The sequence below is a fragment of the Macrosteles quadrilineatus genome, unplaced genomic scaffold (assembly GCF_028750875.1).
Source record: "Macrosteles quadrilineatus isolate MER2022 unplaced genomic scaffold, UCM_ALF_1.0 Scaffold_8__2_contigs__length_117827958, whole genome shotgun sequence".
In the NCBI taxonomy this organism is placed as follows: Eukaryota; Metazoa; Arthropoda; class Insecta; order Hemiptera; family Cicadellidae; genus Macrosteles; species Macrosteles quadrilineatus.
This window is the reverse complement of record NW_026542601.1, coordinates 84,946,255-84,962,642: the sequence shown is the minus strand read 5'-3', so window position 1 is coordinate 84,962,642 and position 16,388 is coordinate 84,946,255. Positions and strand designations below refer to the sequence as shown.

Genomic DNA, 16,388 nt, shown 5'->3' with positions numbered 1-16,388 from the left:
GTGGTCGATTTCGAATACGTAAGTTTTTCATATATTGTTGTACTAAATGGTTAGTGGGTAATTATAATTTTAGCATTTTGAAATCTACGATTTAATTAATTAATTAAATAAAATTAAAACCTATTTTTATAAATATAATGCCTTTGTTGAAAGTGATCTTCAGTAAAAACAGGTTTTCAAACACAACTCAAGTAATAAACAATTCAGTTACATATAATAATTACCCGTACAAGATGTAATAAAGTGAAACTAAACTAGCTTAAATTTGGCCTTAAACGAATCACATGATAGACTTGCCATGTTTCTTGGGATGGGTTAAATTGTTTTAATTGAAGATTATTTTAAATGTATTTTAAATTATAAGCACAAATTTAATTTCGTGGCTCTAAAAGTTTACAAAAGAACAACTAATCAACTAATGAACAACTAATTAAACAGCTGTGAAAATGTTCTGAGTATGTATTTACAGATAATCGCGAACTAAAATTGCTTTGCATCCATTTGTACAACATTCCTTTGATGTTATTCACTGTGTTATCTTAATTGGTATAACAACAATAATTCTAATTTGTGCTGATACGTGGACTAGTTATAGAAAACAGTTTTAACAGATAAACCTGACATATTTACCATATGTAGTGGTAGTTTATTTTCATCGATGTAATATATATTGGGGATATTTAAATATTTAAAGATCTTCTGTAACTAACTGAAACTGAATCTAATGTTTCCAATTGTATCCTGGGTAAAAATATTTTAAATAAACATACCAACTTCTCTCCTTTATCAGATTTTGTATATTCAGCTCAAGAAGTATTTTACATCAATAAAATACCTCCTACTCCAGATAACCTTTTTTGGAAAGACTCAATTAGAGCATTTTACTTCAGTGGGATTGGATTTCGGAGCTGTTTCACATCAATCGTCCCGGTCCACTTTCATTTGGCAACGTCTGACGGTCCATGTCTAGTCAGAGATGACTGATGCTGGGGCGGTAGTACGGTCGCGTGGCCCGACGAGCATGCGCAGCCATCTGAGATGACTGGCCATTAATTGACACCCACTTTCCCGCCGGATTTGAACAGCTGATTATCCTTGACAGTCAGCTGATAACTTAATCATTGTTGGAGTTTTCACTGTCACATGGTGATTTGTTATGAATGACGTTTTGTTAATTGTAAATAATTACATTCACTTTCGGATAAATCTTGTTGAAAGTTCAACATATTTGATTGAGTCATGGATTTGATTTTTCAAGGATTTTACCTGGAATTTGAACAAACTAGGTACTGCAAACTTTGAAGGCTTGGTTTGTTTAAATTTTTTGGAGAGTACTAAGGAAATAACTTTTTACATTTGTAAATCTTTAATATTTAATCCTGTTTTTATTGATATTATGTGTATTGATTTCAGAAGTGTTTTTAAGGGAATTGCTTCCTGGTAATTAGTTTTGGAAGTCCTATGTACCTTTTACCCAATCAATAGTCGAAAAAATGGTCAATGATAATTGTAATACCATACCATGTTAATTTATCTTGGGTGAAACAATGCCATTTTAAATGTTTAACTATACCGTTAAAATGATGTGTATACATAGGTATATCGCTATTAAATGTTGGAAATGTTAAGGTACGAAGGAAATAGTTTGGGACTCAAATATACACATCAATTATATACAAATATTTGTGCACAACTACATGACCTCCCAAGCAAAATATCAAACTAAAAGTTTTGTTACCGAATTTTTTAGGCCTACTTTGGTATTATACCGAACACACCGATAAATCGACTTCCAAATAATATTTTAATTAGTTTCCAATAACAAAATCTTCCTATCCTAACCTAAAACCTAGTCCACCCTTAGGGTAGGTGAGGTTAGGTTATAGTTATTAGGGGTGGACGGTATAATACTGAAGTACCCAGAATTTTTAGTTTAATTGTTTTGTTATTAAGAACTCTTCCTAGTCCCCTACTTATTATACAGCAGTAATATTAGCGCCACATAGGTAGGTTGCTAACAAGATGCTGCGTACACCCATGGCGGGGTGCTCCAGTAACGCCCTGCGCAGTTACCACGCAGATTATCCCCGGCGCGGCGCCTGCGCAGATTGCACACCGGCCACCATTGTTACGGCTAATGGCGATGCTAATGGGCGAGTTAATGGCGGAAGTGTCTTATTCGTGTAACACCTCTGTGGGTAATGGCCAACGGTTCTGTACGGGTCAAGCAGTCAAGTCATGTTTGGTGGGAAAATTCGTGTTGGATTGGAACAGTTTCTTTTGGTTTAGTGATTAAGATAGCTGATTTGATTACGATACATTGGTGATAATTGGGGTCGCTGTGGGTTTCAAACTAAGTATGTGCAAATTATCTATATTGTTAAAATAATTTGTTTGTCGATTTACGATCGGCCTCTTCACAAACCCACGTTTACCTCGGGCTCGCTGAAGCGACAAGACCAAAAGCCATTTAACACAAATCATTCTGATTGGTGTTCCTAGTTCAAATTGATTTTCGAAATTTATTTTCTCAAATAATCATAAAATACGTCGTGGCACTAAGCAACGTTCGGGGATAAATATATTGAAAAGTTATTGGAGACGTAAAATGGTCTCTTAATTGTTTGAAACGAATTTTCTAATGACCTAATACTATTTAACGTGTTCTAAAGTGGCCAAATGGGAATTGCTAGACCATAAATGTGAATAATTGATATTTTATCAAAATGTTAACTCAAAATTTCAACTTTGAGCTTCTAAATATTTAAATTGACTGTAAAAGATAAGAGAAAATTATTAACCTCCCATAGCTATAAAAATTACGCTTCAAAATTTATTGTAACTTATGTTATTTTCCCATAAAAACAAGTGAAAAAACGAAAAATTGATTTTTCGAAAAGAAACCCCAGTTCTGATAAAAATTTAACTAACTAACTAACTAACTTTAATTAAGTCTGCTATGGCCCTCAAAACTGTGCAACCCCCCTGTAAAAGTTCTAGTTCAAAAGTTAACGCAACTTTTGTGATTTTACCAATGAATATCATAGTTACTCTCATAGCTTACCCATGATAAAGGTTTTTGACAAGCTAATTTCAGAAAGTATGTGTCAGATTAATGATACCGTTTATTTTATATTGCAAGCAAAAATTTATAAATACACCTTCAAAATGTTAATTCATAAACTTTATTTATACTTTTACTAATATTTCCCTATTGAATGTAAATTACCGGGGTCAAAGAGCATTAATTCTAAATTACGTTGGCTTGTTAACTGTTACTTGACGTTTTATTACAATTATCAGATAGCACTAAAGGTAAGGCTAGTCGTGGTGTTTCGCCCACACTGATGGTATCCATCGATGTCCTTGTGGGGAAAGCGCAATCAGGCCTACGTGTTTATTGATCCTGGATAAAAGTTACGCAAGAAATACCTAGCAATAATACCTAGCGACTAGACTTTGGTATACCTAATGGTACTTTGACGCTGTTAATACCTTGATTTATATTGTGTATTGTGTAGGGTTAGTTAGAAAATTTGTTTTATTTGGTAGTTTTGTACATTTGCTTTTACTTTTTGATTTTGTACCTAAACAAGTGTAATTTATGTACCTTGAGTAGTGAGAGTACACCTTTTAACAAGCATATTTTTTTTATTTTTTTCAAGTTAGCAACGTTTTAAGTGCGCTGATGTGAATTTATTTTCCAGCGACCAGATTTGAACTCGATCACCGTAACTTTTCGGATACTTAAATTATAAGTTTCTATTCTATTTTAGGCCATATTTTACGAATTGTTACTTTATAATGTTGGAGGGCAAGCATTTTTTATTCAAAATTAAACAGTAGGTCTACTTAATTGGGATACTGTTAGAATGGGTCAGATAAAACGAAATATTAATCAAAAAAACGCTCTTCACACTCAACGAAACTATGTTAGAATAGGTGATTGTAGTTTAAGTGATCACCTTTGAATCTGAGGATCGCTGGTACAATTCCAAACCGACATGAGGTCGACATTATAGTCTGTGTAATCGAACCTGACTCCAGGCCCGGGCCATCGCAGAGTCAGGGGAGGAAGACAGGTTACACCATACAGACTATAGACAGAAAACAAAACCAGGATTTAGACCGTTCCCTAAAAATGGCCACACGTGTTAAAACACAAATATAAATAATGGATTTTCCAAAAATGTAAGAAATGTGCGAAGAATTTTGAATCAGTGGTAATAGCATAGATCCCCTTAGTATTTCTCATCCTTTTATGGAACAGTTGAAATCAATTTTATTGTTAGTTCTGTCCCGTTCAATGCAGAGGTCATGTTTTGTTTACAATTTGTTGTATACAGTAATTTAAAACCACGTTTAACCAAATAAAACGATCTAATCCAAAACAATAACTCGTTCCTTTGTAATTGAACCAAACAGTATAGCACAAATTATTAAATTAACCATAAAATAATAGAAACTAAATTTCGTCGACACTAGCGATAAGTGTCACCGGACATAAAATAGACACAAAAAACGAGCTTCAAAATGTACAATGGGATGAGAAGTCTACTAGGTTTGGTTTGGTTAACTGCTGTTTTTTACATGTTTTACTAATATTTGATCCAAAAATATTAAATCAATCATAAAGTCCTGCTACATTTTAGAGTTAAGTGTTCAAGCAACGTATAAACTGAAGGCCAATCAATGTGATTAGTTTGTAGAGCAATGCTAACACGATGTCTAGAAGGGGTGTCTATCGTTGCACAACTCTGGCACGATATCCGAATTATGATCCCTTTTGTTTGTTCTACTTGACCCGCTGTTTATCACGAATCAAGCTTTACCTTCTCATTTACTGTAATGGCCGAATCGATTCGGTTTCAAAAAGTATTTATATGTCGAAAGGGTGTAATTATTTACGCGTGTAGTTTTGAACTCGTGTTGGTTGATCTAAGATAATAAAAACTATATTTAAAAACATTTTTAATAGCTCCTTAAAAATGGCAACACTTGTTGGAAATAAGCTGATAATCGTTTAGTTTCGATTGCATTTGTACATTTCTTCTTTGTCCATTTTCTTCTTTGTTCATATTCTACGTTTTATAGATGTGCCTGTTGCAAATGGCAAATAGTACATAAAACTTATTCAGTACAACCTAAGTTTGAGGCTCAGTTACCATATATAAATCCCAAAGTACCCATGAACTTTTGAGAAAACTACAAGTCACACCCCCCTAAACCATATACTTAAAACGTTCGTCATGACGAGAAATCTTGCGCAAAACTATCCATTATTTCATAAATTGCCCTTTAAGGTCGTAATTCTTTCCTAAAGAGAACTTTCCACATACCTAATGTTAAAAATACCTCAGCTGTACTTATTTGTTTGTTATTCTTTCAATTTATTACCTTATTGAAATTAGGTGTGAATATTTGTTTGTATTACTGTATTCAGTTTTGTTTATTTCAGCTTAACTTAACCAATCAATAGTGTTATTAATACTTATGAAGTCATTTAGTGCAGTAGAACATTTATAACAAAACTATTGGGGATTATTGAATAAGACTTGTTATCAAGGTTAACTTCTTACCAAGGTTAGCAATAACACGTGATTAGGGGTAGAATAAGTTCTAGGGGATTTTAAAATGACACTCGTTTTCAAGGTTGACTTGTTATCGAGGGTCTTCTTAACGAGGTTCCACTTAATAAGTCATTCAATAAAAAAACTTTTTGATGTACGAACAAAGTATTTAAGTAAACACTTTCCTCACATAGGTTTGCCTGTTCTAACCTACTCGATTGTTAGCATAAAGGTGTAATACTGTATGCTGTGAACAGGTGCAAGATCCTTTGATAATATTACCAGTGTGTTTTGAGAGGTTCTCCCCCCGCCCCCTCCCCCTAACATCCCTTTAAAACTCTTAACCACTTACCATAGTTTGTGTAATGATGTTACCCAGTTACCCTTCTTTGTTCTCAGCTAATGTAAGTCTAATGGCAAACTCATTATGGTGTACATTATGTTATAAGAAATATTTATGAAGTTTAAACTTTTAAAGTTTAGAAGTTTTCCAAACAACTTCCATACATTTGTTTTTAGGTTCATAATTTTGCCTGGTTTTATGTTGTGTTACAGGAAATATTCTGTATAAAGGTACAAATTACTCTAATTAATTTGCTTTTCCAATTTATAATTGCTCTGTTAAAGTTTTATGAGGTTGAATGTTTAACTTGAATATTTTTCATCTTTTTACTTTTTCTGTATATACTTTTCCCATTATAAGTATCGTAGTAAGGTGATGAATAAAAACATTGGTATTCTAAAATTTATAACTAAATTTTGGATAAACCGTAGGATTTAATCAATAATATCTGTCAATAGTAAACAAAATCGAATAAATTGATATCACCCCTTATTGGAAACAAAATTGAAAAATTGAAACTACTTTATATTGCTTACGCCAGATATTGTCTTTCCTCTTGTATACAAAAACACCTAAAATTTGATATATCATTACTTTTGATGTTTTTATTGATTGAACCTACAAAATTTTTTTCAGATTTTTGTAGACTATTTGTTCAGTTGTATAAATTATCAAAGTTAAACCTATTCCATCCCCATGTTAAAGTTGTCAACAGTTTTTCCCCATCAAAATTGTCGTAGTTGATGTGAGCACCGACAGATTGTGCTGATCTAAATCACTTATTTCTATCAAATACAACTCTTTGCTAAGTCAAACTATAAACTATATAATGGGTTGACTTATTGTGAGCTATAGAAGCTGTTCATCAACTTAATCAGCAACAGAAAATAAGGTATAAAATATAATTTTAGACCCTAACGCATTCTGGACTCGCTCATATAACTATTTTCTTAAAAAAAATTTGACAGCTGGTCCATATAGATAGGGTGTCTACTTGAGTATCCAATAGTTTATGGTTCAACAAAACAGTATTAAAAACTGTACTACATTAGGCCTAATGATTTTAAACGTTCTACATTGTATAAGGATTAAACCGGATTTGACTGTGGATCACGTTCTCCTTCTGTGGTACATGTGAGTCCTGTGCGTGTGTGAGTCGTGTACAAACATTGGTGTGTGTGTGAGTGTACCATGTCCAATCCGTAATAGATGTTAGTTAGGTGAGAGTAAAGATCATGTGCAACTGATGTATTGCTAATGTTCACATTTGCCCCTAGCCTAACCTCCGGATATGGAGAACGTTGCAAGTAGGTATCGCACGCTTACTGTCTGCTGTAGTTGTGTAGTCTTAGTGCATGGTACTCTGTAGTTCGTCAGTACTTTGTGTATTCGGAAGGACAGTTTATAAGTTAATTGCTTTCCTCAGTACTTTGTGTATTCGGAAGGACAGTTTATAAGTTAATTGCTTTCCTCCAAGCAATTCTCCCTCGAAAGAAGCCCTTTTCGTCATCCAAAAGATTTTATGTGTTAATGTTTTCATTGCCGATAGTTCTTCCTTGATAAATATTCAAAATCCTCCAGCTACATTTTAGTACAATGTATATGATAGTAACGTAGTTATCCAAAAGACATGAGTATGTGCTAATGATTTCCAAAACCTACAGGTAGTTCTCCATTGATAGATTTTTTTAATCCTCTAGCTACACTTTTGAAATTACTGTCTCTTTGACTACCAAAAGACACGAATTCATGTTAATGATTCCAAAATCATCCAGGAACTTTTACGTTTAAGGTTTCAAGCAAAGTTAAAACTTTGGGTCCACAAAGCTTTAAACATTTTGAGGATCAAAAATATAAAAACAATATGTCACAAATGCCCTCCAAAAACCATTGTTTTATGTGAAAGCTCCTAAGCTCCTAGGTAAATTTTCCTCGCAGGTTTTCAACTTCAAACTTCAGATTTGAATAAATATACAAATTCTTTAGTATTGGAGAACAAAAAGGCTAAAACAATGTTTCTGCTTCGTGACACTTTCTTAATGATCATGTTGAAGATTTCCCCAGGGAAATTTTCCAAGTTGAATCCAACTTAAGTATCTTACAAAATGTTCTAACTTTTTTATTAGAAGGATTCCTCTTTTTAGAAGTACTATTATTTTACACTTCATTTAGTATCATATTGATGGCATGAAAGCATTTTTTACTAATACAAAATTGTTATGGCTTTCACTACATTCATTCAGGGATTTCAGACGTAGTTTTATGTAAATACACCCTGAATTCACGTGAAGCTCAGGGCTTCCTTAGTACAAGTACAGACTGAACACCAACCCTTCTTTGAGACCCTCCCTAACTCTTCTATGGCTTCTGTTCTCACAACTAATCAATCGAATCGTTTATCCTCAAACATAAAATAACTCCTTAGAGTAGTGAAATTGTGTGAGTTAGAGGTTGAAATCCAGCAATTTAGTAAATTAGAATGTGTATAATGAAACAGTTTTATTGAGTTGTGTCTTGAGGGAAGTGGACTCGAAAAATATTAACTGGTCTTTGGTGCTAAAGTGATGTGCGAAAACTATTAAGTTATCTCTGTATGAAAAAATCTTACATTTTTTCTAAACGTAGATGTAAATATTCTTACAACCTCATCACTATAGATAGTCATGTGATCGTAGACTATTGTATAACTTTGAAAATAGCTATACAGTACTATCTATCGTACGGCATACAATAAAGAACTGTCTTTTTAGTATGCAAGTGAATATGTACTTTGGGGTTTTATATTATTTTTTAAAAGAGTGTTGTTTTTGTTGTTGTATTCCATCAGACACACAGCATTGCAAAGTACTATTAAATAGGTTTATAATCTAATTCTACAAATGTACCTGAGTAAATTGTAGTTTCTATACCCCTCGCAATATGACACTCCCAAATAATAAGAATATTCCTAGGTTCAAAGTTTTAAACTATACACAGAAGATCACCATTAAATCCTTTTATTTCCCAGCAGATAGTCATATTTCTATCACACATGATCACGCTTATTGTATAAACATAATTTTGTAGACGTTAATTCAAACCAAACACAATGGTAGACTTCCTCTGACTGAGTTTCTTTATCATGTAGCCTGCAATCTACATCCACAAGCTGCCATGTAGCTTAACAAGTTGACTCGCAGCCAGAAGAAAGCGAGAGTAAATGTGTGGTGCTTGTAGTGGTCTGACCCCATTGTGTCACCAGTGCAAGTGTTGTTGCTTTCCTTCAACGTTTGTGTCAAGTTTTCTTACGATTGCAGTTGTAAATAGTAAACTTAAGTGGTGTTAGCTAACTGTAACTGTTATATATTAAAAAATATGGGAGGGGTTGTTAGCTAACTATAACTGTTGTAGTATATTTAATATTATGGGAGGAGTTTCGATGGAGGTAGGCAGGCTGAGAAAGACAAAATGGGTGAAAAAGTATAATTGGTAACAGCAATCACTTTATGTGTGGTTTACGTAATTATACAATTTTACTTCTTCTCTCTCAATCCTTGAACCTCATTGGTCATTTAAAAAACTTTACCTACGACCGTTGTATAAAGTAGCCGTTTCAGTACAGATCTTAGAATTGAAAAGTTTCTCATAAAAGCATTTGTACTTTCATAACAGCATAATTTTACTCATAACAACACGGGTAAATGACCAGTGAGGTTCAAGGATTGAGAGAGAAGAAGTAAAATTGTAATGATTCAAACTTCAACTAATCAGCTGTTCAGGCCAATTTAATTGTTGGGTGGTGCAATTTTTGGTACAATGTTTCGTTGCAACACTGTCAGTGGAAATGAGAGGTTATAAACGAAAACATAACCCCACTTAGAAGTTTTATGAGTAGTGATTTTAGTAATTAAAACACTGTCGTAGGTAAAGTAGTGTACGTAACTCGCGTAAATAGTGTTAACGTACTCGTTGCGTAATCTACTATTCAAGAAATTCGTGGAGCTGAAAAAGATAAGTTCGAAAACAATTATCAAGAAACGACCTGAATCGCTAACGTTTACTACTAAGTTAAATGCTTCAAGGGTCAAAATGGTTTGTGTACTGTACTACTGTATACCAGTAGTTTTCAAAATATGGTCCTAAATGGCAATACTAAATGAGAGTATTGCAGTATCTGTCGTGCATGTGAATGTTCAAAATAGCCCATTAGAAAACCTGATAATGGACCACAGACAAGGGAATAAATAATCATTCCATTGTCTGTAATATTACGTAAATAAATACGTCTGTCATAGCGATATATTTGTGGTATATTATCGTCCCAATGCCAATAGGCTACGGTGATATACTCAGAAATTGCATGTGCTCGCTGGATATACCTCAACTTACAGCATTGCTATGAGCTCCTCACCCCAACGCTGTGTAAAAACAGAAATTACTAATTTGAAGTTGCACAAAATTGTAGCGTCCTCTGAAAACATCAATATGCTAACAATCTTGTATTAAATCACTATTTGAAAGAAGTAATTAAAATCGTTGATGTGAAATCTAATTATTTTGTGACTATTTTACATTGTACTTTTGGTAACCTCCCTCATTAAAAAATATTTGCAACTGCCTTACCAACGTTATACAATAAGAGGTATGGCTTCAGTGTATGCCTATATCCTGGAACTGATGTCTTCAACAATGTCAGAAGGTGTGATGTGATAGGTGATTGTGTGCGTGCGTGTGTGTGAGTTATATACCCGTATACCCACGGTTGTGTGTGATGCCTGTTTGCTGGTAATCAACACTTAACCCGGTATTTTCGTGTTCCGTTCACACGCTTCGCTCCGCCTGATTACGTTTTGATAAACGTTGACCCGTGATTTGAGATTGGGTTTTCGGAATGTAATTCTCCGTGTTCCTCGGCAATCAGTTTGTCTAGACATATTCTCTCGTTTAGTCGCTGTTTAGGAAATCCTTAATATTTAGATACAATATTTTTGGTCTTGGATAATTAAGAGCTGGAAATCCTCTTGATTCCCATTACATAACATTTTAGTTAATAGGCCTATTAGTTTTCGAAAATTGCCATAGTTTTTAGAACAAGATGAATGCCTACTGTAGATAATGTTGTAGATTGAAACCTGCCCGATTTTTTCCACTTGCATTGTACTGTGTTCAGCTTGATCTCCATTTACCAATCAGCACACATGGGTATAACCTTCCCATGTGGTGATTCCGTAAGTGGTTCGGAGCCCACAGTTGTTGGTTCACAAACAATAATAAGACTCAGGCTACTACAACCTTGTATTGGAGATGTACTATGGTATATTAGCTCCACGCTGTCGCCATATGGAGGTATGCTGTGCTGTGGACGACCCACATGCAAATGCAAGTCCAGTCGTGCTGCGTGCTTCTCTGCTATCTGGAGATCTGCCCTGGCCTAGTTTATTGTAACTGCTGTCTTCTGTCCTACAATCGACACAAGGAGTTTTGGCGTGGCAAAATCCTCTTTTTAGTTAAAAATGTATTTCTCTATAAATATCAGGAGTCAGGAAGTTATTTTTTTAAGCATGTGAGCACTTCAAAGATGAAATAGAAGGTTAACTTTTACAATCAAGGTGGACTGTGGATTTCCTGTCTTCGGGAAGATGTGCGAGTCTTGTTAAATGGCGATTATAGTTGTGCATTACTTGCGCCAAAGAGTTCCTCAATTGCGCCAAGCCCTTAAAGGGTCCCAAAATTGTTCCTTAGTTGCGCCAAGACCAAGCCAGGTAGTGTGAATTGCCAGCAGAAGGTTCTTGTTTATTGAGCGGAGCGAGCGAAGCGAGCGTAGCTCTTTGGGATCAACTTCAATGCAACAAATAAAGCAACATCACTCAATAACGGCAGAACACATTTCAGCTAAACTTAACAAGATTACTTAGACTAATAGTGAGATGGTTAATAAACAAACAAATTTCAATTAGATAATGCTAATGCAATTTAAAACGAACTTAAAATTTCCAAATTTTAACATTAGGCTTATGGGACTAAAGTAGCCATATGACAGTTTTTTGTTTACAAGAAAAATGTAAACAAGAGAATCATAAGGTATTTCTGAACTTTTTAGACTTTTCTTTTAAACGTTTTTAAACCATTCCTATGATTTTAATAAACAAGAAAATGCCGTTAAAACATTTGTTTAAGGCGTGGAATTCACTGAAAATCGAGAAAATATACGGAACTACTTTCTCAATGCGCGGAGTATAAACAAGGAGCGGAGGGATACGGACCAGTGACTACTTTCTTGGGAACCTATTTGTGTTGCCAGCTGATTAGAAACAGCCAATGTTGAAATCAGGATTTATTAAGTGATATATCGAACCGCATCGAAATCGATATTTAACAATCCGATAATACATCACAGGTTATATTATGATCGACGGTGCAGTAAGTTATTACACTTATTCATAAAACGCAGATTGAACACTGATCTAATTTAGACATGTGTGGAGGTAGGTCGGGGTTTATGAGTATTCGTGACTACATTAAGTGTTTTGAAGTAAGGTTAGATTAGGGAGGTAGGTAGGTGATCAAGTTGTTTATTTGTGTTGCACCATATAATTTTTATCTTTTGGAATAGTTGGTTAAACGGGGAAAAGATTTCAAAAATGTTTGCATATGGTCTTAACTTTGTATATGATCTTAATCAAGTATAAACCATATACTGTATTCTAGCATTGACTTTATATAAAGTTAAGATTCTAGCAAATTACTACATAAAAACCAAATGAAAAGAACATTAGGATTTGGATCTTTGACCATAGCAAAACTAACATAATACATCTATTGACTTTTTTTACATTTAGTTACTTATACAAATATCAAATCACGTTTGTTCCGCTCAACTGGCTTTCACCTCTCTGAAAGCAACCCTAGTATGTCATACTAACCTAACATAACCTAACCAAACCTATAACCTATTCAATAATACGGTCATCGAAGGCCGCCACTTGGTGCAGTTAATGAACTGAAAGTATTGGGTGGCTCCATGGAGTAGTTGGCGCAATTCAGGAATACCCGACTACCTGGCGCAATTAATGCCCACCCGGCGAGTTCCGAATGCACTGATACAACCTTCGAGACAAGCTGTAGAACCTTGATAACAAGACTCATGGGAACTAAATAAGACTTGTAATCAAGGTCGACTTCTTATCGAAGTCTAAAATAACATGTGTTTAGGGGTAAAATAAATACTTGGAGAAAATGACTCTTATTATCTAGATTTGACTTATAATTGAGAGTTTTGTTAATGAGGTTCCACTGTACAATAATATAATGAATACACAACACATCCTTTGCTACAATTCCACTCAAGACCGAGGTTTGCCGATATAGATTGTTCCTCTCAGATCGAAGTAAATAGTAGTACAAACAAATCATGCGATAGTGTGAAAATAGAGTATTTTTAAACTCCGTTTTTATTGCAAATTTAGCATAAGAAAACAAAATATTGTAGTAGGAGCCTATACTGTTTCGAGGGAAGTTTAAAGTTGCCTGTAGATTGTTTTTTACATATACAAAAGTACTGGGTTACAATTACTGGGTAGTAATTACTTGTAATTATTATATAAACAGTCGGCATTAAAATTAAGGTTTAAGAACGGATCGACACTCCGAACACACACTAACAAATAATGGTTGTAGCTATTGATTATAATTTTACGAGATAATATTCATACATATCATTAACCTGTGACGTCATTATTTTTTCGTAGCAGGTGTCAGTTTCGAACATGTGGTTAGTTAGTAGGCAATGACCCCTTTCAAACAGCAATTTTGACACGTATAGAATAAATTTCCGGCAACTTCGTTCTCTTATTTCCTGTTTAAACAGTATAATAAAAATTTATAGTTTTAGATTGGCTGCTATATTTAATTGGAAGGACCACATCTGCACCCCGTCTAGGCTACACCATGTTTTTCTTCTTTCTCTATTTTTTCCTAGCCCACATTTTTCCTACAATTGTTCAGACAATGTCTAGAGGAGGTCATGGCATTATCACTGTGATAAAATCCATTGGTGATTGGCAGGATTTGAACTCGATACCTCCGGAACCGGCACCACTAGACCAGCTCATCCCCGAAACAGCAGTCTGGTTTCTCTTAAAAATGGATGAATCTTACGCCTTTGAGTTTAATATTTGATGCGAATATACGAAGATCAATGCTGTGAAGTATTTTAACACATTTTATTCATTTTCAGGCTCGCCTCTGGGTCCAGGTGATCCGCGAGTTGAGGCATGGAGTACAACTTAAGAAGGTGTGCTACAGCAGAACTCCCATAGAGTACGAACTGACGCCATACGAGATACTGATGGACGACATCCGCAGTAGGAGGTACAAGTTGAACAAAGTCATGGTGGACGGAACGATTCCTCATAGGGTGAAGAAGGACGCACATGCGGTCATACTGGAGTTCATCAGGTCCAGGCCACCACTGAGAAAGGTGAGAGATAGTGGAGGATATGGGAAGGGGTGAGGAAATGGGGAGTGTGATGGTTGAGGAATGTAAGGGTAAAGAGGAGAAGGCGGGTGATTGGTTGAGGGGGGGGGGGTGGAGGAAAGATGATAGGTCGGGGTAAGAGATTGAGTTAAAGGAAGATGTAAATTTAAAAAATAAGGTAAAGGAGAGGAAGGTGTAGAATGATACAAGGGTGAAAAATATAGAAAGGTAAGATGATAAGCAAAGGAATTTCGGGGTGAAGGTAAGAGAAGATAGGAACTAAGGTCGGAAATGTGTTCCTATTGCTGGTTTTCAAAATTGGTAGTTTTCAAAATTAAGACTAAATTATTTTATAAAGGTGAGATTGGTCAAGGTAAAGAGGAAAATAGGTCTGAAAGAAGATAGTAGGACATTAGGTAAGATAAATAACCTCAAAGAAATGTTGAAGGAAAAGTTTACAGTGGAAGTGGGTAAAGTAGTAGAAATGGATAAGGGCAAGTCTCAATGTCGGGGTGAAAGGTTATTGCAAGGGAGGGCAACTTAAAATGGCCAAACAAGATATTTGAGGAGATATAGAAGAGGGATGTGGTAAGGGTAAGACATAGGTCAGGCAGGGGTAAGATGATAGGCCAGTGAGAAGTATAAGTTTAAAGGACAAGAACTGAGAGGGAAAGGATATCGCCGAGTAAGAGAGACATAGGGAGAGAGATAGGATGGGGTACGAGGTAAAGTAAAGGGAAATTACGAGATATTTAAGGAAAATTGTAAAGGGCGAGGGGTGAGAAAATGGTGATAAGTAGATGAAAGGATTATAGAAGTAAGACGTTAAGGTAAGCGAGAAGGCAAAATAATAAAATTGAGGATAAGGGTGAAGGAGAGACATATGCAGCAGAAAGATGACGAGACTGTTATTAGGTGAATAAATCTACTAATTAACAATAAATTCACCGAATTCAGAGTAAACATTAAAATGCATAATTCTGCACTATCATTGTCAAATATTTACTATTGTTTTAATTCTTGTTGGCTATTGTAATCGTTTTATAGTATTTAATATTTTTTTGTTGGTTAAGTTCGACCAGGTGCAATGGTCTCGCTTAAAGTCTAACTTAAAATGCAATATGTTATAGTTAGTAAATTAATTCTCTTGTATCAATACCGTAAGCGAAAAAAGAAATATTACGTAATAATTATCAAAATCTTAAGCGTAATCACTACCACACCTTCTAACTCAACAACCATAAACAGGTCGTTAGTTTTTTAGAAATCACAGGTTCCATCGTATTATCGACATAAATAATACGTTTCCTCGGCATTTCCTCGGTTGCCCGCAGAAATTCGGCTCTTGAAAAATAGAAAGTAGTTGGGACTAGTTTTATAGCTTAACCACGGCCCACTACTAATTCGGGAACGCAGTTAAAACCGTTGTAAATTTGAGGGTGGACACTCACTTTCTAAGCTTTTTAAGCTAAATTATCCTCTTGGTCCTTTGTCGCAGAGTAGGAGGACGTTTTGCCACTACTTTAACGGCCTCTTTGTGTAAAAAGACTTTCGAAAACGTAAAATTATACAACTAACGTACCGTTTTTATAACCAAGTTTGGAACGTGTTTTTAGTTTCTAATGCTAATTTTGAATTTCTCATTTATTGTTTTAATTGTTTATTGTTGAATAATTTGTCTACTCGTGTTGTGGTTTTCAAATATTTCCATGTTAGTTGCGGTAATTTCCACGTCATTCTTGCTATTGTTAGCTTTAATTTTTCATGGATTTTTATTTTTCTTACAGTGTAGATGTTTTTGTTTAATGCATTTTATCCCATGTAAATTATATGTACTCATATTATTTTACTATATAAATATAGTAGAAGGATATTTATACTTATATAAAATATATATATTTACACAAAACGAAATTTTTATTTTATAACCCAACATATTATTTCAAGGACTTAACAAAGTGGGGTTTCACTAAAGTTAGTACAGTGAAGAAAAATTATAATATAATAAAAAAATAATTTT

General features: G+C 34.5%; 1 protein-coding gene across 3 annotated transcripts in view; it reads left to right on the top strand.

The window, feature by feature from the left end:
• LOC128999383 (protein spire-like) overlaps positions 1–16,388 on the top strand; it is a 191,309-nt gene that overhangs the window by 115,116 nt on the left and 59,805 nt on the right. For 2 of the 3 annotated variants that reach the window (XM_054425864.1, XM_054425862.1), the window contains exons 6-7: positions 7,191–7,220; positions 14,129–14,371. In XM_054425864.1, coding sequence (XP_054281839.1) covers positions 7,191–7,220; positions 14,129–14,371 — 273 coding nt within the window. The remainder of the gene's footprint in view (positions 1–7,190; positions 7,221–14,128; positions 14,372–16,388) is intronic. The other variant, XM_054425863.1, reaches the window with a different exon arrangement.